Source organism: Anas acuta, chromosome 2 (genome assembly GCF_963932015.1).
Source record: "Anas acuta chromosome 2, bAnaAcu1.1, whole genome shotgun sequence".
Taxonomy (NCBI): Eukaryota; Metazoa; Chordata; class Aves; order Anseriformes; family Anatidae; genus Anas; species Anas acuta.
This window is the reverse complement of record NC_088980.1, coordinates 81,502,134-81,523,941: the sequence shown is the minus strand read 5'-3', so window position 1 is coordinate 81,523,941 and position 21,808 is coordinate 81,502,134. Positions and strand designations below refer to the sequence as shown.

The window sequence follows — 21,808 nt, the reverse complement described above, 5'->3', positions numbered from 1 at the left end:
CTTGGTGTGTAGTTTCAAGTGACATGAACAGCTGGCAGGAGTAGCCTACTAGTTTTCATATGTGTGATTTGACGGTTAATGCTATGTTACCATCAGTTTTTGATTTGCATGAGATAGTAATGCCTTTTACACTATTTTTTGAGTCAAACTGGTGGAGGGTTTACACAAATGAGCTACCAGTCATTTGCCTCATTTCTCCCTTACAAGTATCTCATCTTTAAAATGCTCTCCTTATTCTTTTCTTTTTAGACTCCCTTTCAGTCTCCAGCAATGATGCCAGTCCTCCTGCTTCAGTAACATCGCTTCAACCCCATATGATTGGAGCACAGAGTTCCCCGGGTCCCAAGCGCCCTGGCAACACTTTGAGAAAATGGCTTACCAGTCCTGTGAGGCGTCTCAGCAGTGGAAAAGCAGATGGGCATGTCAAAAAACTGGCCCACAAACATAAGAAGAGTAGAGAGGTTCGCAAAAGTGCCGATGCAGGCTCTCAGAAGGACTCCGATGATAGCGCAGCAACCCCACAAGATGAAACTATTGAAGAGGTGAGTGTTCAGGGCAACTGCCCAAGCCGTGTTTCTGTGACTCTTCTAGAACTTGTTTTCTCATAGAGATTAACTTTTCAGTTGACTCTACAGTCAATTATTTCTCATTTTTCTTCATCTTGATGTATTTTGCTGCAAGCTTGGACCATCAGCAAGTTACACAGTGAATATAGGGAAAGAGAAGACTACTGACTTGGTAGCATGATGATGTGGGAGATGTGGTTTGGGAAAGAATATTGGCATCTGTCCTTGAATGCCAGACTCTACAAAGAGACTCTCTCTGGTGCAGTTGCAGCCTTGTTTTGAGGGCATCATTCTGCAGTTTTGTGAGTGAGGGAAAATCTACGACCAGGTTTCCTCTTAAAAGTGAGGAAAGAACAATAACTGTCTATACTGTCTTCCTTTAAATGTACTTAAATTATCCTGTGAAGTCAGTTGCATTAAACTTTGGTTTATTTATAGTTCCTTGTGTGGTTGGAAGGACTGTCTTCCAACATGACTGTAAAAATATTACAGGCAATCTGCTTTCACTACTTTAAAGTGGAGCTGTATGTTTCAGTTAGAAAGGATGGTTGACAAAATACTTCTTTTAATGTTTTTGTAGCCTTCAGACATCTCAATACGAAGGTCAGTACTTCCAATACAAAGTCCTTGAGTTACTAAATTAGAAAAACGTGACTTTAACTTTACAGGACCAAACTTGGAAAGCAAGCATTGCTTTGGTAACACCTTCCTGTAGTAAATTTCAAGCTGACTGTTTCTCAGTATCTCAATCCATTTGCTTTTGCCCCAGACATTGAAAACATAATCTTTGGCGTAGGCTTTTTTTATTTTTCCATAGTTGAAGAGTTGACCTGTGTGTGTAGGATCATCTTGACTTGTTGAGAGACAGGTGAATCTACAAAACTGTCTTAAGACAAGCTTGCTACTGAGGAGGCAATGGAGCTTGAATGTCTTAATTTTATTTACAGAGAGGTCGGAACGAAGGGCTGAGCAGTGGCACTCTCTCCAAGTCATCCTCTTCAGGCATGCAGAGCTGTGGAGAGGAAGAAGGTGAAGAGGGAGCAGATGCTGTACCACTGCCTCCTCCCATGGCAATTCAGCAACACAGTCTTCTCCAGCCCGATTCGCAGGACGACAAGGTAGGAAGAGGAAGCAGGGAAGGCTTCGCATGTTGAGACAACTTCTGCCAAAATCTTTCTTCTGTCTCCAAAAGTCTTTGTAGAGTATGTAATACATCTTTATGGTAGACAAAAACTATCAACATGCAACTTGAGACAATATTAAAAGGATTTCCTGTGGAAAGTGTGTGAATAAACTGTGTATTTTAAATGCAGAAGTGCAAAAATTTTTCTACTGGACCTTTCTATGTAGAAATGAGAAGCTTGATGTTTTTGCAGACCTATTTACATCTGTTTAACAGATGTCATATGTAGTGATTAGAATTTCATTGCTTTATAACCGTACCTTTGGTACTCAAGTTAAAATATTATGTGCAAGTAAAGTTTATCTGGAGAAATGAACAGTTATATATTGGAAACCTTTTTAGATCATAGACTATTCACTAAACCGTACTATTTTGGATAGCCTCATGTTTGGAAAAAAAAAAAAAAAATGTACATACCTTAACAGAAAGAGCTGTTGGCATTGACTTCAAGTTGTTTTTATATAGCAGCATATTTTTATTATTTTTTATTTTTAAATGTGTGCCTTTACATCTGTGCCACAAAGTTAATATCTAAGTGAGGGTAACAATCCAGCTGTTGGGCTTTTTTGGGTTTGTTTTTTGGTGGTGGTGGTGGTGGTATTTGTTTGTTTGTTTGTTTAAAACAAACAAAAGTACATTTAAATTGAGAGTTAGAACTTCTGTCTTAGTAGGTGAAATTCTGGATATAGGTAATAACTTCATGAAGGAGTTCTATGTATATAACCAGTTTTTCTTAAATGTTATGAAGTTCATACATTTAGAGGGTTTATTTCAATTTTCAACATAGATTGAATGTTTAGGGGACAACTGTCAAGCCAGGAAATTAAGGTTTTTAGAATAGAAAGTCTGGACTCGCACAGCAAATATTCACATTACAATTGTCTACCCATTTTGCTGTTTAAAATTTTTAACCATTGTAATATAGTGTAAAGATTCCTGATGAATATTGTGAGTATATCGTCACTATTTTGAGTGATGAAGGTGTCACTGACAGCTTTGACTGATCTCGCTGACCTTTTTTTTTTTCCTTTTATCTGACTGCTTTTCAGTAGGGATCTCAATCATCCCCGAAGCTGTCATTTGTAGGATTAAACTGGCTGGCTTCCATGTTCTATGCTTATTTCTTACATGTTTTCTGAATTGGAATATTATAATACACAAGTTGGGGTGAGGAATGTTAATATTTTGGGAAACACTCCTGAAACAAAACAGGAATTTTAAAATCTTGCTGACCTTCAGACCTGAGAGAATATTTTAGGGCTAGAAAACAATAATCTTGAGATTAAGGAATAGAATAAAAATACTGTTGGTGAAAATACATTGAAGCTCCTGCTGAGAAGCTGCCATATTTGCATGTCCCTTCAGTGATACAGAAAGAAATTATAAGAAAGCCATATAAAAAATTTGTCCAGATGAAAGTGGCTTTTGCTTATAATTAGTTATTTTTATACAGCAGGAACATTAATTTGAAGAGGTATGCTTGTAACTTCATTCTAAAGAAACCTTAAAAGTTAGTTAAAATTTGGTGCAGTTATATGCTATGCCATAACTGTTCAAAATAAAACTGTGTCTTCTGAGGCACATCGTTTTGATGCAGTATCTGCATGGTGGGAAGCAAATCACGCAGCAGCCTTAGAGTTTGTGTGTGCCACCCTGAAGTCCACACACTGAGACATAACACCAATTTCCAGTACCTAAAGCAAATGCTTTTTATATACACAAAAGTGAGAAGCCAGAGCCAAGTTTTACCCAGCAGAACTCAGTTGGCTCTATTGACAGAGTCACTGATTAATAAAAGCTCACAAACAAATCCCCTGCCATCTGCCTTCTGGGTGGAGTCTTTCACATTCCTGCTATGGTCAGTGGTTTCTTGGGTTGCTCAGCTCCTCTGGATCCCGAGGAATGTCCGCTCCTTTTCATGACCTCAGAGTCTTGGCTTTGGTCTGCACCTCACTGCAAACATTTCTTCCTTTCTGTGGCTCCTGATCTACACTCATGCTGCAAACTCCCAGCTTTCCTGGGCTTTCCCTGTCCTGCCCAGCCTGCTGTGGACTCCAGCAGCATCTCACACCTGTATGTGCTCATTTGCTCCCTCCATCTTTCTTCATTTTCTGGGCAAGGGTTGTGCTCTGCTCCCAGAGCAAATATATCAGAAAGAAGATTAACAGACAGACTTCATCTGTGCAGCCCAACAGCTCCTTCTTTTTCGGATAATACACGATATACCACATGAACTGGAAACCAAGCAGTTCGGAAGTTTTACCCACGGTCACACTTGATATACTCCCACAGCACAGCAGAGAGAAGGGTCCTTGACCAGAGTCTGATTACAATGCTGACAGTGTTTTGTGAGGCTGAGCTGAGCCCCACATCCAAAGTGAAAAGCTGCATACCAGCACAGCTTTGGGAAAAAATTGTTTACAGATATCAGGAGCATACGATTGCCTAAAAGACACGCTAGCTGTGGGCTGCCTTAGTTTTTGGTGTGCATGCAAGCATCATCTGCTAGGCCATGCTGGTATGTCTAATATCACTACATGACAACCATTTTCTCCCCTAAGAGCTCACCTGCACAGTATGCATTCTTCTGTTTGGTAGAATCATTGCACACTTCATGGATTTGCATTTGATGGCAGTTTACAAGTTGTTTGCGTTTAATTTTTGGATAAGCAGTATTAAAGTTTCAAGATCAGTTATACTAATATGAAACTAATTATTTTTGCTTTTTGTTTTCTCTTTGTAAACTCTGACGCAGCATTATGTTGACTTGTGTTCTGTCTCTGCTTTGGCTCAGTTCCCGTATCTTTCCATTTAAAGCTGTCTGTGTTTCCTTTGCTTACCCAACCCCTCTTTTCCTTTCCGAATAAGGCGAATACAAGGCAAACTACCCCAAATCTGTACGTTGCTTTTTGTATTGACTTAAGGAGAACCTTGTCCCACCCATACTTGATTTGAGCAGAACCTCCTGTGTGAAGTCATTATACATGCCATTTCTTTGTCCAATTTGTTGGAAACATTTGCAGGACAGCTTACCCTGTGCTACGTGATGTTCACCGTGCTGTTTGTAATATGAAATAAGGTTCATATTACACCCTGTTTCCGTTTTCCAGTTATTTAATGATGAATGTAATGTGCAAACAACTCTGTTTGCAAATTACTGAGACTGAGTTTAATGGCCCTCTCCCAGAATCCTTTACTGTGAACACCTTTTGCCTTCAGTTGTATCTATAAACTGGCATTTTATAGCTTGTGAGGCCAGAGATCTTCTGTACTCTACACATACCATTGGGGAAAATGGATGGCACAAGGAATGGTGAGCTCAATTTCCCCTCTGAATCTGAGCAATGTATTCCAGCTCCTTTAGCAAAGTAGATGCCCCTGAGTTACTAGTGTATTTTTTTCTTAGTTTAATTGGTGTTTCATCTTATATTTCAAGCCCTATTGGTTCATGTTAGTTTTCTGCAGTTGTCATTTTGTTTAACCAGCAATAAAATTTTAACTGTTTGTTGTTCACTGGGTCAGCTCAGGTGATTTTTATAGCCGTTTGTCAGGCATAATTAGCAAGATGAAGGATATTTCCTTGACTTCTATTGCATGTAGGAACAGGAATTTTTATCCCAGTAATTATAATGAAAGGCATGAAGTATTTTGACATTTAACTTGTGTGGGTTTTACTTAAAATTTCCAATTCCAGTTGCCTAAGTTGGGATGATTTTAGTGTTATGTTACACTGACAGTTATTGTTGGGTACGTTTGTCTGACAGAGAGGTGAAGGAAGTCTCTTGGTTCTTGAGCAAGTGCCAAACTAACTCTGGGATTCTCCTTCCTTTATGTCATTGCACAGACATCTTCTCGATTATTGGTGCGGCCTACCAGCTCCGAGACACCCAGTGCTGCAGAGCTCGTCAGTGCAATTGAAGAGCTTGTCAAAAGCAAAATGGTGAGGCTGATTGATAGATGTGTGTTTTCTTTTAACTGTCTTTAAGTCCCAACTTGCTATTCAGAGAAAAACTCCATGCCCATCCTGAGCGTCACGTTCTGGGTTGGTGTATGGGTCACTTTATACACCCTTTTCTGTGAAAGCAGTTAAACAATAGGTGAGTGGCTTTGTAGAGAGGTAAAAAACAATAAATATGAGGACAAACAAAGAAAATGCATGTCCTCTTAGCAAAAATAGAATAAAAATGTCCTATTAGAAAAATGAATGCTAATACCCAGAGTTACCCTGATTTGCCTGATAGACCTTTATTAGAAGAATACTTGAAACTAAATTTACTTGCTGAGTAAAACAAAGCTAACTCTCAAACAGAAATGTTTATGCTATCTAGTTGCTCTTTAGACAACAAGATAATGAAGAAATACCTAAAAGAGTAAGGGAGGATTGCTTTGTATGTTATTGGCTCCTTCTTCGCTTTGCAATGTTTGCTAACAAATTAAGTAGTAGCAATTTGTGTCAGCTTTTTCAAGTTAGTGTTTTCAAGTGTATGTGTCCCTGAGATGCTTACTGACAGGGAATGGGTTATAGAGATTGTTCCAGAAAGTTCTTCCTTCATACTCAAAATCCAACTGGACAGTCCTGGAAAATATGCTCTAGCCTACCATGTTAGCAAGGGTGCTGGACTAGATGGTCCTCTCCAACCTCACAAATTCTGTGATTCCATTGATACCTTTAAGTCTGCCTTCTGCAACATACAGAAGACCCCGTTGGGCTTAGTAGAAGTGCCACTGTAGAAACTCTACCAAGGACTGCAACTTGGCAAGCCTGTGTTACCAGAAGTTGATATTTCTGTTTTTTTTTTTTTTCTTTTTTCTTCATTTTAAGCAATTTTGAATTTCAGAATGAGAGCTTTGAATTTCCATTTACTCATTCATTCAAGAAGATTTAACCCTTCACTTACGTTGCTGCATGAAGTAACTTCTGCACTTTTTTGGAGTATTAACTTCAGTTTTTACTTCTGTTGCACCAGAAGGGTGAATAAGAAGTAATCTATGGAAAAATTCAAAGCAGCCTTTTGTAAATGGAAAGTTTGGTTGTTTGTCTCTTTTGGGCAACCTAGCAGTGGATATAGATTAATGATCCATGCATGTAGTCCCTGTTGGAGATGTTCTCATTTCACATTTTTAGCCAAGGGTCAGCTTCTCCTGTTTTTGGGGCCAGTCTTATCATTATGGGCTTTTTACTGTTTGTAAGGAAACAACAAAAAATGCAGTTGAACCCCACCCTAGTGAAGTCAACGTGTCTTGTGTTAAAGACTGTATCGCGTGCAAGGAAAATGTGACACACAACCATAACTTGATCCAAGTTCATAGGCTTAAATTAAAGAAGTCCAATAAATACATCAGAAATGTGTTCACATTATTTTTCCCATGGCTTCTCCATCTCGTATACAAATAATAAGACTGAGGAGTTCATGCATGGGAGACAGTGTATGGCAGAAGGGACTGCTTCCTTCCTAGGATTTGACCAGTTCTGAAGCTCAGAAGCAGCATTGGCACTGTAGAAGTCATTATTTTGGCTGGCTATATAAAATGTTTGACAAAGAATACCCCCTCTGTTGTGATATAAAAAATTGAACATCCAAACAATCCCCTTGAAGTTTGTTCTATTTATTATTGAAAGTAGCTTGCATATCAGAGAACTAAAATATAACAAATACAATGTAACCTCTAGCAATAAGCACATATACACGTGTCAAACATGATCGTAACACATGATCAAACAAGTTGAACTCCATTCTTTTACTGTGAAGGACAGACTGATGTATTTACGATGTGCTTATGGGAGCTTAGATTATCTGTCCTGGAAAACTAAGCTGTTGGTTGGTTTTCTAGAAGCTTGAGATGTCCTTTGCCAATATACATTGCAGTAATTGATCTTTCACAGGTTCCCATATACAGCTGTACATAAATGTATGTTGTGAATAAAGAGGAAATAAATCACTGTTGCTTTCTTTCTTGAATGCCTTCTCAGGCCCTGGAAGACCGTCCAAGTTCATTATTGGTAGATCAAGGTGACAGCAGCAGTCCGTCCTTCAACCCCTCAGATAACTCTCTTCTCTCCTCCTCATCACCCATAGATGAGATGGAAGAAAGGAAATCCAGCTCCTTAAAAAGACGACAGTAAGACCTCATTTTTGCTCTATTCTTGATAATGTTTTAAAGGGAGAAGTGGAGTGTGTAAAGAATGTTCCCTTTGAGCTGGCAGTGGAAACTGTTAATCTGGAAGGGACAGGACTCACATTAGGTGTCAAGCACACACTCACATTGTGCAAAGAAAAAACTTTTCTCAAACACTAGTCCCAGTATAAATTTCCTGTGAATTTTAATGTGTCACACCTGTGTTTGACTTCTAGAATATCAGTGTCAGTTATGCAGAATGATACTGATCTTTGAATATTCAGAGGTCTGTTAGGCTTCAAAAAACTGGTCGTTCCCCTTGTTCTGTTTCCCCACACCATTCCTCCAAGGACTCTGAATTTCTTTTGTAGTAGTAAACTGTTACCATGGTAGAACAAAAACATTCCTGGTTTCAAAAATTATTTAAATATGTGGCAAGGAATAACTCTCAGTTCATATGCTTAAGAGTCTCCAGACCATAGATGTAATAGCATTTTATTTTAAACAATAGTTAAATGTTTAATTTTAATGACACGTGTAGGAAAACATCTGACTTTTGATAAACAGAAGCAAGCCTGCTCCAGTTCCAAAGTCAAAGAATCATCTTGCTTAGAAAGAATGTGCATTAATTCTTCCCTTTCAGCTCTGCTTATCAAGAATATGTGACTGCAAATGTATAAAAGGTTGTATGTCATTAATCCTCTTTTAGAATGTTTTCTTTAATGACACGTGTCTTCACCATTTTCTTTCCCTTGTAGCTACGTCTTGCAGGAATTGGTGGAGACAGAGCGAGATTATGTACGAGATCTGGGCTATGTAGTTGAGGTATGATTTTTTTTTTTTTAATGTGGTACCAATCAACTGTATTGCTTAAACCTCAATTTTTATTTTTTTTCAAATCAAAACACAGGAAGAAACTGAACATCTGAATGTTTGTGTTAAGAATTTTCCCTCCTGCAGGTTTTTAATATATTAGAAATACCACATCAGATTTCATTCCTTCTTTCTTCCTATTATTGTGTGCTTTTTACTGTTCTTTTGAAGACTGTAGTTCTTTTGTCATTTTGAAGATCACTACCTCTGGTGTAATTGTATCTTAGACTACATGATTTTATTTTTAGCCCAGCTGAATTCAAAAAAGCCTTGTAGCTAAGCAGGTAGAACAACTATACTGGATTTGCAAGACGTACCCCCTTTCCTGCTGCTAGGCTTCTCTTAGACTTCCTAGATTTCCCTTTTGTGAAAGGAAATGAGACTTAATGAAGGTGTGTGATTTTGAGCTACCAGTAAAATGCAAATGGAAGAGCAGGGAGAATGCATATACCAGTGAATTTCAACAAGGGTCAGTTCTTAAACTCTGTTTTAATGGAAGGAATTAAAAAAAAAGACAGGCACTAAATTTTCCTGTAGTGTAGCCAAAATTTGTTTCTAGCTCTGAATCCTCCTCCAGAAAAGCATCTGTCTCTGCCAGACTATGGGAGAGCCTACAAATAGTAACCTCTAGGGCAAGGGACAGCCTTTTGAGAACGTTCCCATTGAATGTTGTCATTCATGAATATCATTTTCATCAGGATCTTGTTATGTTCTTGTCCAAGTGCCGCAAATTATTTTTTTATCCGATTAACAAGTTTTGTAAGACTGATAGTTAAACATCATCCATCCGTTGTGTTATCCAGTGCAATTCTTATGGACTATGGAACTAGCAAAAAGACTTACAGAGCTTTCACCATCAATAGCTGAAGAAATTATTTTTGATAGCTAAGATAGCTAAAATGAATTTTTTGTTTGCTTTCCCTGTCGTTCTATGTGACTTTTTTTTTTGGCATACAGTTACAAACTGAGTAGACTTTTCTAATCTGCATGTTTAATATTCTTAAGAACTTATTTGTGCATGTAGGAGGACTTTAAATATCCATGAGTTCACAAGCATCTTCCATTTTCCTTTTGTTACTGTTTTGTTGCTACATCCATTTGTTAAGAGTTAATTTAGGCCCTAAACCCATTAACACTTCAGTAGGTGTGCAACTTCTCTCAGGTAATGGTAGTGGCATTACTCAAGTGGGTAGTGTTGTGTATGTTGCTGTACTTCTGGCAGTAGGTCTTAAACTGAAGAGTGATTTCAGGCAAGACATTCTTTTAATACAGTTAAATGGCACCTTAGGTATTGATGCTCACATCTGAAGAAGAGAAAAATGTTCTCAGAAAATGAAAAATAGGACAAACTTGATTTTAAAAAGGACACTGTATGATACTGCTACCAGTTTGAAAACAGTTTACTGTGTACTTGTATTTAAGCACCACATTTGATCAGCTTAAATTAATTTGCAGAAAGATTTAAGACTGCTGTTTATCTGTATTGGTTTCTTGCATTTTCTTCCCCTGGATCTACACATTTCCAAAAGAAAGCTGCTTAGCAGGCCTGTAGCTAGATCAGAGGCAACTCCCTGTATGTATGAGGTCTGTGCTGAATCATTTCCAAACACTGCAGGCTTTGTGCGCTAAACATTTATACTGGATTAATATTTTATACACGAGATAAAATGCTTGTGCATATAAAATGTCTTTATGTTGTGCATGGAGGTTACTGGTACAGAATGTCTTCAGTAATCTGAAATTAATCCTCCTCTCTCATCAAAGAGTGTCTTTTATTTTTCATATGATTTATTGAGAAAGGACCTGAAATTATTTCAGATAACAGCTTTATGTTACTCTGATGGTGAATTTTGTATCAATATTGAAAACTATAATCTTACCACTATGCAGATGAAGGTCAATTAACACATGTTTATTCACTTTATCCACAGAAGCAGCTATAAAGATGTTTGGCTTTTTTTTTAATAAGCAGCTATAATGAATGTATGCTTTTCCTGCTATTGTAATAGCCATCATACACTATTTAAAGGGAGCATTAGAAAGCTATGAACACGTATTATTTTCGTAACTAACAAAAAAATTCCTAATGAAAACATCAGACATCAAAACATGAATTTGGCAAACTGAAAAAAAAAATGCCTGGCTAATTAGGAATAGAAGTCTTAGAAGAAGTAGAAGGAGTAGACTTGAATGAATATTAAGAAATTTTAAAAAGCCAGTGGAATTGCACAGTGAAACAAGTCTATGTAGATCAGAAAACAGAAGACAAGACTACTGGAAATGCTAAATGAAACTATCTTGTGGCCAGAATGCTTGCTAATATAATCGACATTTAATTGTTTGGTGTTCAGTTTGCTCTTACCACAAATTTTAGTCCATGTAATGCAGTCCTATATGCAGTGCAGTTGCTTTCTTCTTCCACATATCTTAGTGTAGGGTTAGTTTGGATGACCTGAAATAAGAAACACTGAGAAAAGGAGCACAGAAGCTTGTTCAGTGGCTCTGACTTGTGCAAAGCATTGCAGCTGCTTCAAATGAATAAGGGTGGAACTGCTGAATTTTCAATATGCTTTGAGCCTGTTCACACAGTCTAAGTTATCTAAGGTGAACTAATCTTTCCAGCACTCTGGGCACTGTTGCACAGACAACCTCAAACTAATTCATGTTGTTTGTAGACATGCTTTATGTGAAGTTATGTTATAGAGCAGTTTTTTGGCTTGTTTGGATATGTGTCCTAAGCAAGCTGTTGTCATGGGCAGTTTGGAATGTGTCTGGGGAAAGGGAGATGGGAAGGCAATTCTCACTTTAAGTTGAAATACTCAGTGAGTTTCCTTGGATTGTTGCAGGGTTACATGGCACTTATGAAGGAAGATGGAGTTCCTGATGACATGAAAGGCAAAGACAAGATTGTATTTGGAAACATTCATCAGATTTATGACTGGCACAGAGAGTAAGTATATCTGCAACTTAAAAAACACCTGGTGAACAGTTCTACGTAGAAAATACTAGTTTGGCAACCTCAAGCACTCAGACTGAGTAGGAGGAATATTTCAGTCAATATATGAAAGAAAAATTTATTAACGAACATCAGTATTTTTCCATCTTGGCATATGTGTCCCTTTGGAATATGTATTAAAATATTACACTGTTAATATTGTCATTTTGGAAATAGGTTAATGCCCAAAGCTGTTGACTGGGGATGCAAAGTATGTATTGTAATACGACTATGTTGCCTTGCAATCACCTGTTGCCATAGTATGTGCTATCAGAAGAAGATACTTACTGTGTTTATGTTCAGCTTCTTTTTAGGAGAATTGGAGAAGTGCCTTGAAGATCCAGAAAAGCTGGGATCCCTGTTTGTTAAGCATGTAAGTGCAAATGTTTTTTTTGGCCAACCCCTATTGTTGCTGCTGTCTAATGTGTTTATTAAGGATTTATGGTATAACATGGTTACATAAGTTAATAAAAAATGTTTCTCACTGCAAGAGAAAGAGGGAGAGAGAGGTTGTAAGAGCTTGTAAGTAAACTAGTAAGAATCTCACTAGTGATTGAGATTCCTCCCTCTTCACCTGGGGAAGAAATCATGAGTGGCAGGCATTCATGGTGTTTAATCTTAATCCAACACTGAACCCTTTATAGTTTTATGCAAGTCCCTTTTTTTCCCCGCTTTTCATCTGCTTGCTAAAAGGAATAGCCATGTGATACATCTAGATATGGTAATGCTTTGGAAGGAAATAATATAAACTAGTTATCTAGAAACTAGATATCAGACTTCACGTGCTACTAATCATTCTCCTACCCTCTTTTGAGTGAAGTCTCTTTGTGTAGAAGAACAGCTTAGCATCTATTTGAGATGAGGTCTCAAGGTACTCCAAATCACACCAGGTAGCAGAAGGGAAACTTGCCTGCTATATGTGATTGCACAAGTGTGCAAAGACTGGGGAAAGAGTGGATTTAAGCACATTTAGTGGGCTTCAGATTTTTCCTTGTGGACTGTCTGAAGTCAATACCAAGGTAGCAAAAGAGTACAGAACCAAGCATTAATGGAACAGTAACACTGGAAGTCAGGTCTAATTCCTGAGCTAATGATGAGGAGTGAGCTGTTTCATTTCTGAGGGATCACAAAAAAAAAAAAAAAAAAGCACAGGGAGAGGGGAGAATCCTGACACTGGTGTAAAATGGGAAACTTGAAGGGAGTAACTCTTTCTGTTTCTGATTGCTGTTTTACTTTCTCCTGGAATATTTGTAACTGAATTGTTTTTGAAAAGCACACTTACTACTGCAGATGGAAGGGCAAGCTATGATCCTATTACAACATACTCTGGCAAAACCCTGACTGTTAGCTAGAACTTCCTAGAAATAGAAAATTCTATTTCTGCTCTTAATCTATGTCCTGTGTCCTTTTCAAGCACCTTCTTATTTCTTCTTTTTTTACTTTCTGTTTGTCTTCACTGGTCATTGCTCTATAATTTTCTGACTAGCAAAGCATCAATAGCAAACTAGTCCTGTTAAAATGAGAAGGAAGACTTTGGAGTAGATAATAAATACATATTGTGTCTGTGTTTCTTAACCAGCATGGTGGTAACCAAGAATGAATCTTAAAGGTCAAAGTTATGCTCTTTCTATTTCTTTGTTGCCTCCATCTTAAAAACACATGCACACAAAATACAGAATCAGAGTTCAAAAATACTAGCACCACCATTTCCAGGCTACATCACCTACTCCCACACTCAAATTCCAATATGACATCTTCTGTGTAAAAGACAGACAGGTTTTGCTTAACTGCTCTGTACAGCAGAATAGGAGGGAGACATTATTATGTTAGAGTAATAATGAGATCGTTAAAATAAAAAAAATCAAAAATACAATATTTCGGAGGCTCCCTACATTATTCTTGGTAAAAAACATTGTTCCACTAAAATAAACCATTTCTGTGGTTCTTTTTATTATGGGACTTGCTAAGCTATCATTTCTATACACCTGAGGCATTTTTTTACTTGTGTTTTCTTTCTAAAATCATGACATATCCAGATAAATTTGGTTTCAGATCTGTAATTTCTGCGTGTGTAGCTGCTTCTTTTCATCAAAAGGACCTTTTTATGCTTATACATTGCAACAGTTGTACTTCTTAAAATACTTCTTAAAATTATACTCTGTTTTGATCTGGCACGCGTTTTCCTGATGATAACATTGATAACATATCATTTTGTATCTTTGTTCTTCTAGGAGAGAAGGTTGCACATGTACATAGTTTACTGCCAAAACAAACCAAAGTCTGAGCACATTGTCTCAGAATACATTGATACATTTTTTGAGGTAAGTTCTTGAGGGAGGATTTATGTAAAGTAAAGGGTGTGTACAAATCATAAGCATTATCAGATCTGCTAGTTAAAAAAAAAAAGCACATTTGGTTGTTGTTGTTATTCCTTTGAATTATAATTCTTGCCCATTTCTATTCTCACTTCTCAAGTCTGATACAGGCTCCTAAAGCCAGTTATTAATCTCATATCTGAACTTTAGTTTTCCTCTCTAAGATATTGATTAATCAGTAGTCTTATCCTTACTATCCCTAGCCTAGGTGGTTAACTGTGTATATAATATGAAGTGGTAATATTGGATGACCAAAGATCGCTGTAGAGAAATGGCCAATATACAACCTGTGACTGAAAAATTCCGTTTCACTGAACAATCATTTAAAAATAAATAAATAAAGATCCTGGGAGGAGAGAATACTTTGGAAGTAGAGCTGATACAGATAAAAGGAAGGACTCCACCTTTTGCTAATTGCAAATCAACTTCTGCTCTGACTTTTACCAGTTTTGTTTTGGTAGCCATTAATAGTTATATATGCTGCTATGTTTCTTAGTATCAGAATATTTTAAGCCCCCAAATATTTGTTTTACATCCCTCAGGATCTAAAGCAACGCCTGGGCCACAGACTTCAGCTCACGGACTTGCTAATAAAACCTGTGCAGAGAATTATGAAATACCAGCTGTTACTAAAGGTAAAGTGAATGATTTAATGTATGTTTTAAATATGTTTTCCTTTTTTAAATATTGCTTATGCTCTTCCAATGTAGAATGATTATTTTCTGAACATATTCAGGTAGTTTTAAAAATTGAAGTAAATCGCTTGGACTGTTTTTTCATTTGTTTGTTTTTTAATATTAAAGACCAGATAAACTCAAGTCAGTGACATGAAATGTTTAAAATTTGTACCTTATGCAATGATGACAGTGATATCCCACCTCTTTTCATCTCTAAATGTGATATTAGTTACTGGGATTCCTCCCAGTTTTTCCATCTACATGTGCAACCATTTTAATACCGTGTAAATGTTTACTGAAAAGCAACCATGTCTATCACAGGTGTCATTAAGTTAGTACATGTTCTTGTATAATCTAAAATAAATAGTTAATAAATCTTAAAAAATATATATATTAGGGGGAAGCCCCCCAACAAGAAGCTTTAAGAAGAAAAAAAAAGTGTATATGTTCTGTAGTCTTTCATCCTGACAGGATAGCAAGTATCTAAGATATCTCTGTGTGGTTTAATGAGCAAAAACTTACATTATTGATTTTTCCTTTTTCAGGACTTCCTCAAATATTCTAAAAAAGCTAACCTTGATACAACAGAACTAGAGGTACGTGAGACATTTTCTCTCAGTCATTTAAATGCTTTTAACTCTGAACTTATACTTTTTTTTGGCAAGTTATTTTCCTTTTCTTATCTTCTTGAGGTTGTGCCTATGATAAGTGCTTACTTTTCACATTACTTTCTGTTCTAAATCAACCATAGCAAATGAAACTAAATTTCATCCTGCTAACTTGGTTTTGGAAAAATAATCTTTGACTTTTTATTTATCTTGAACAGAGAGCTGTAGAGGTCATGTGTATAGTACCAAAACGGTGTAATGACATGATGAATGTTGGCCGCCTGCAAGGATTTGATGTAAGTTGACTGGGATTTTTCAGTGGATTTTGCTTAGAGCTTCTGTCAGATGCTCTAGAAATTAACCATTAATATTGTGGAGGGAGTTGATGGGGATAAGGAGAGGTGGGGTGCTCCTTCACCATATGGTTAGCTAGCGCAAAAAGTAGTGAATGCAGAATTATATCTTAGCCCTGCCAAGGACTTCGTCTTGGAAAGCTTACCTCCTAAGTCAGTCACACTAGAGAAATCTGTCTACAAAATCTGGGAAGTGCTTGTGTTATTACGGTTCACGTATTGACTAATGATTTCGAAATACTGAAGTCATCAGTTGTTAGCAGATGAGCAGACCTCAGCAATGTAGACAAAGGAGGAGTTTGCTTTGGTCAGTAAAATACCTGAAGAAGCTGTAGTCCTTCTTGTTTTGGTAAGGCTAGAAGAAAGTTGGCTGTTGAAGCAGTATGCATCAGCCAGGTCATAGTCATGTGTTCTACTTGCAAAGCCATTTGAAAAAAAAAAAAAAAAGCCCTTTCTGCTCTGCAGGTATGAACTTGAATTCTTCCCCTTTTCAGTACTCTGGAAGACACTGGAAGTATATATGAGTTACTGGGTGAGAAGTGGCAAGGAAGGAATATCTTAAGAATAGAGAGATGAAAACCTTTGAGTTTTACCAGTGTTACTAATAAGCCTCCAACTGCAGTATGAATTTAAAGGGGGGCAGGGGCTGTTTTTTGAGAGAGGTCACGAGAGTATCTTGTGTATTGTAGGATCAATTAATATATAATGGTCAGTGACACTGAGAAATTGGAAAATGTACAAAGCTATTTTAGCATGAGCATCTGCTAAAAAAAAGATTTATTGGGTTAAAATGAAAGGTTGCACTAACTATGTTTCCACTTGCTTCTGTTTATAGGGTAAAATTGTAGCCCAGGGTAAGCTCCTGCTCCAGGACACGTTCTTGGTTACAGACCAGGACACAGGTCTTCTGCCACGCTGCAAGGAGAGACGGGTCTTCCTGTTTGAGCAGATTGTCATTTTCAGTGAGCCGCTAGATAAAAAGAAAGGTTTCTCCATGCCCGGATTCTTGTTTAAAAACAGTATCAAGGTAACTGTTGTGTGTGAATCTTAGCAGAGTTTGTGCAAGGGACACAAAGGTAACGGTTCCTAATACAGTGTGGAGTCACTAATGGCATCTAGAAGGGGAATCTGGAAGCACAGCAAGGTGTCAGTCATTTCCTCAAATGACCTATTGGATTTATGCTCACTCTGATGGTAAATGGAAGTATTTGGATTCCAGCTGTCTGATGCTTCCTGCGTGAAGCATGCAAAAGCAGGTGTTGCTGGACAAAACGTTGCATGTACACCACATAGCAAAGTAATTGCAAATAAGGAAAAGTCTTTAAGTATGCCTTCTGATGAGTTTCAGCTGCAGTCAGTCCCAATGTGTAGTCAGTCCCCATTTGTCACCTTCTTGGATGTATCAGCTTTTCTGCAAGCAAATCCCCCACTTCAAACCTTTCCAGAAACAAAAGCTGTTGCTGATATTGCTCATCAGCCCTTCTCATGAAGCTTTTTGTGTGGACCCTGCTTCCTCTGATTTGCCTTGCCGCTCCGTGTACCAGCTGCACATCCTGTTCTGCCCTGGGCAGGCAGCCTGTTCCACGGTGTTGCTGTCTCTGCGGGAGAAGACTTCAGTGGGGCCTTCAGTAGAGCTCCAGAATGGGCTCAGCATTTTAAATAACACAAGGGGAGAGCAAGGGCTGATGGAGAACATTAAGCCATAGTGTCTGTGTAGAGATAATAAGAGTGCAGTGCATCAGTCGGATTCACTCTCTGGAGCAAAGGCTGCTGTAGAATAAGACTGTTGTTGATACTTTGTTTTAGCCAAAAATGACATATATGAATCCTTGGTGTGCCAAAAATGACATATATTAATCCTTAGTTTACTGTAATCCTTCATTTCATGGTATTGAGCAAAAAGATGGTCACCTTAATTACATTTCAAGATTTGACTCTGAGTTATCAAATAAGCAATTTCTCAAAAAATGCATGAAGGAAATTCTCTTTTTTTTTCTTTTTTTTTGTGAAGGTGAGTTGCCTTTCCCTGGAGGAAAATGTGGACAGCGATCCATGTAAATTTGCACTAACATCAAGAACGGGCGATGTCACGGAGACCTTTGTTTTGCATTCTGCCAGCCCAGCAGTCCGACAGCTATGGATCCATGAAATTAACCAAATTTTGGAAAACCAGCGCAACTTTTTAAATGGTAAATGATTTGCTCTCTTTGAAAGTTCATAATTGAGTGACTTCTCTCTCATCTGTTGTTTCTTGGCTTTGAAATTGTTTGCAAGTTTCCTTTTTCCTGAGCTAATGCAGAACAGTTGGGGGTTATGTGCCACGTTTTTGCTTCAGAACAGATGCTAGCATTTGTCATAAGAGTGGTAGTCTGAATTTACATGGTGTTCCCTCGGTGAAATTTTCCAAATGTTTTGTAGGAGTGAATTACGACTGGTACCATCCGTTGATGTGGAAAGTTTGTGTACCCCATTTAAGCAAATGCAAGCTTTTAAAGACTAAATGCAAGTGGAATTTTAAGCATCCGTTCAAAATGTATTTTGCTTGTGTTATTCTGGTGGCCATTGTTGTCGCACCTTGCTGTGGCAGCAGCATTCAAATTCTGCAGGAGAACAGTAGAAGGTGGTAGTGTCTGCTGTGACACCAGAAGTTTCTTGCTATATTTCTGTATCCATCAGTTGTTTCCCTGATGCAGGTTTTTTGAAGAGATGTTTAGAGAAAAATGAGCTGATGATTGAAATCACACTTGTTTTTTTCCCTCTTGGTTGCTGACTGACGATGTCATCTAGAGGAAAACAAGGAAAACATTTTTCCCTGGATTTACCTCTTTTGTCTTTGATGAAGATTAAATATAGCAGGTCATGAAGGTGTAATATAGAACAGTGACTTGATGTCTGCAGTATGACCATCATTGCTAAAGGAATTCATCATATTTGAGCCATGCTCCGCTTTTGCTACTAAGCGTGTCTGTTTTAAGCTGTTCTCATTCTCTTTCCTGCTCTCCTTTCCCTGACCACCTGCTCTCCTTTCCCCATTGCAGCCTTGACGTCCCCAATCGAGTACCAGAGGAACCACAGCAGCGGTGGAGGCGGCAGCGGAAGCAGCAGCAGTAACAGCAGCGGCCCCAGCAGCTCTAGTGGAATCCCCAGCTCCAGCCGTAGCCGGCCATCCCGGATCCCCCAGCCTGTCAGACACCATTCCCCAGTCCTGGTCTCCTCTGCAGCCTCGGCCCAAGCAGAGGCAGACAAGATGTCAGGTATGTCCATTCACAATCTCTCCCTGCCACACTACAACACCTCCTTAGAAACTGGCCTGAGCCAGCCAGACAGGCACCCTCCCAGTGCAGAACCGGACGGTCCTCAGAGAGAAGCTGAGCAGATTCCCAAGATGAAAGTTATTGAGAGTCCCAGGAAGACAGCGGGAAACATTTCTGGCTCAGCTGACGGAGCCCAGAAAGACTCACGTGGAAGCTCAGAGGAAAGTCGCTCAAGAAACAGCATAGGATCACTGACGCTGGGGAAGCCAAGGCCAGGAGCCATCTCACCAATGAACTCTCCTCTCTCCACGACTTTCCCTTCTCCTTTTGGCAAAGAAACCTTTCCACCCAGCAGCCCCCTGCAGAAGGGCTCCTTTTGGAGCTCCATCCCAGCATCCCCTGCCAGCCGCCCTGGCTCCTTCACTTTCCCTGGGGACAATGACTCCCTCCAGCGGCAGGTTCACCGCCACTCTTCACACAGCAAGGACACAGACCGCATGAGCACATGCTCCTCGACCAGCGAGCAGTCAGTTCACTCCACCCAGAGTAATGGGGTAAGAGCGGAGCACCTCTGTCCTGCGAGCTCTTCTAAAACCTTCCCATGCTCCCTTTCTGTGCGTTACCATCACTCTCCGTACTAACTTCTGGCTCTCCGGCGCTGTACTGCTCTGAAATAATCAACTGTTCCAGTGTCTTCTGCACATTAAAAAACAAAATTATCTACCACTTGTGTATGTATACATAAAAACATAGACAGTGATATGTATACAGACACACAAACACTGCTAACATTAGATGCAATTTCTGCCTCTGCTGAAAATATAGATCACTAGGCTGATACTAACTTGCTGTCCTTGCTTCTTCGTCTCTAATTTGAAGGCACATAATTAACATGCTGAAGCGTGGCAACCAGAGCACCTTGGGGTATGCATTGCAGCCAGCATTTAAATCTGACTTTGAGATTTTGGCAGATTGCCTTGGGGCTTTTTTCCCTGTCACGCCAAATCCGCCAGCACTGTCCTGTTGAGTTTTAACTTCGTTGAGATGTCTACGGTACAGTCCCTGGGCTGCTTGATTTTTATTTTGTATTTATTTCCGCCCCCCACCTCCTCCTTTCAGCCTTAGGTGATGTGCAGCATTCTCTTTTTTAATTCTTTGCCTGGTCAAGGAAGCTTCCTGCAGTCCACTCAAAATAGGCAAACAAAACCTAGCTAAAACAATCAGCTGTTCTTCTACTACAATCAAAACAAATAGTGGCTCCACTTTTCTCTTCTGCTTTATAAGAAGAACTGTTTTAGGGCATCTGGAGATTCAACCTTTTAGTATGTACTTGGTGTGTTTGTGCGGAAAGCTGGGGTATCAACAGAATCCACATTCTCTGTAATAAAATCTACCAGGAAATGCAACACAGCAATCACAGGGGCATGTGCAAATATAAGCAAAAATGTCAAGGCACTTGCCATGGATGTGGTAGGCAGGCTCTGGTGCCTTTTTGATTTCTAATAAAGGTGCGTTTGATTTTCTTCTCACTAAGTGTTGTGTTCACAAATGTTTGTTTTTCTACTCTCTCACAAATCGTATGCAGTACCAATTTTGCAAATCAACCTAACTTGCTGTACTTTTTAAAATGCATGCATTTCTTTATAGAACTGCTAAATATAACTAAACAGAGAGCTTTCTTGACTTCTTAGTTCTTATACTTTTATAGTAGCTTCAGAAGAACAAATTATGCTTTGCATGTATCATATTTTTATCCTGATCTTTCAACTTTTCATTTGGTTTAGCTCTGTCTTGTGTGTATCTTCAGTCTAGCAAAATGTGATGATAATATAATAGCTGGGGTAATCGGACTTCCTCACAATTACTGCACAGCATGTGAATCAAGACTTGCATAGTATTAATTGATGTAATTACATTAAAAAAAGAGGGAGAGAAAGAATGGCACTAAGTTTTCAAAACATTTGAATTTTGATACTGTCAGCAAAGATACCTTTGCTTGTTTTTATCTTACTGTAAAACAGTGTCTGAATGTGCCTTCTGCTGCTTTACAACTACATTGCACTTGATAATTAAGCTTCATAATGCTTACTTTGTAAACCATATTTTAGCAGGATTTCACACTGCATTCAACAAGCTGGAGAAGATGGGTTGTGAAGGCATATTTTAACCATTTGCTTGTGTATATTTACATGTACGCATGGTTAAGTTTTCTTCACCAGCTTACTTATGCATGGAAAGGTTACTCCTAAGAAGAAAAAAAATGAGTAGTTCTTGCTAGCTTTGCAGGAATACGGAAGCAGTTTCTTAGATTTTGATTGTATATCCTCTGTAATCCAGTAATTGCAGACAGTGATGACCAGCAACACTTGCAGTAGGAAAAAAAAATTTCCTGTGCAAGAATAATTACTGTTTGCAAGGCAGAGGAAGGGCTGTCTTTCTGTGGTGAGAATAAATTCTGATATAAACATGTTCACAAGATAGAAAGTTACTTTGTACTTACCAGACAATTATTTAGTAGATTTATCTGTCCTTGCGACAATAAGAAATATTCAGACTTTAAAGTGGTCCTTCAAGGCTTAACTATTAAAAAGAGATGTATGCAAGCCAGTCCTGCATACAAATTCTACTGCATGCTAAGAAACAGTATATTCAGAGGTAGTGTATGGGGCAAGGTTTGGGTATAGGTTGGTTTTACTATTTCAGCCTTCCCCTCCTCTTCCCCATAGGTCTAACAGAAGGAATTAGTAAAAGCAACTTTCTCTGAATGGAGTTTTTTTTCATCTAGCTAGAAGAATGTATGAATTTGT

At 38.5% G+C, this 21,808-nt stretch overlaps 1 protein-coding gene across 2 annotated transcripts in view; it reads left to right on the top strand.

Annotated features, from left to right (window-relative positions):
• TRIO (trio Rho guanine nucleotide exchange factor) overlaps window positions 1-21,808 on the top strand; it is a 242,366-nt gene that overhangs the window by 208,526 nt on the left and 12,032 nt on the right. Inside the window, exons 35-48 of one of the 2 annotated variants that reach the window (XM_068670984.1) lie at window positions 250-542; window positions 1,514-1,684; window positions 5,594-5,689; window positions 7,721-7,869; window positions 8,625-8,691; window positions 11,586-11,689; window positions 12,038-12,107; window positions 13,966-14,055; window positions 14,652-14,744; window positions 15,332-15,382; window positions 15,613-15,690; window positions 16,583-16,774; window positions 17,759-17,936; window positions 18,786-19,555. In XM_068670984.1, coding sequence (XP_068527085.1) covers window positions 250-542; window positions 1,514-1,684; window positions 5,594-5,689; window positions 7,721-7,869; window positions 8,625-8,691; window positions 11,586-11,689; window positions 12,038-12,107; window positions 13,966-14,055; window positions 14,652-14,744; window positions 15,332-15,382; window positions 15,613-15,690; window positions 16,583-16,774; window positions 17,759-17,936; window positions 18,786-19,555 — 2,402 coding nt within the window. The remainder of the gene's footprint in view (window positions 1-249; window positions 543-1,513; window positions 1,685-5,593; window positions 5,690-7,720; window positions 7,870-8,624; window positions 8,692-11,585; window positions 11,690-12,037; window positions 12,108-13,965; window positions 14,056-14,651; window positions 14,745-15,331; window positions 15,383-15,612; window positions 15,691-16,582; window positions 16,775-17,758; window positions 17,937-18,785; window positions 19,556-21,808) is intronic. The other variant, XM_068670985.1, reaches the window with a different exon arrangement.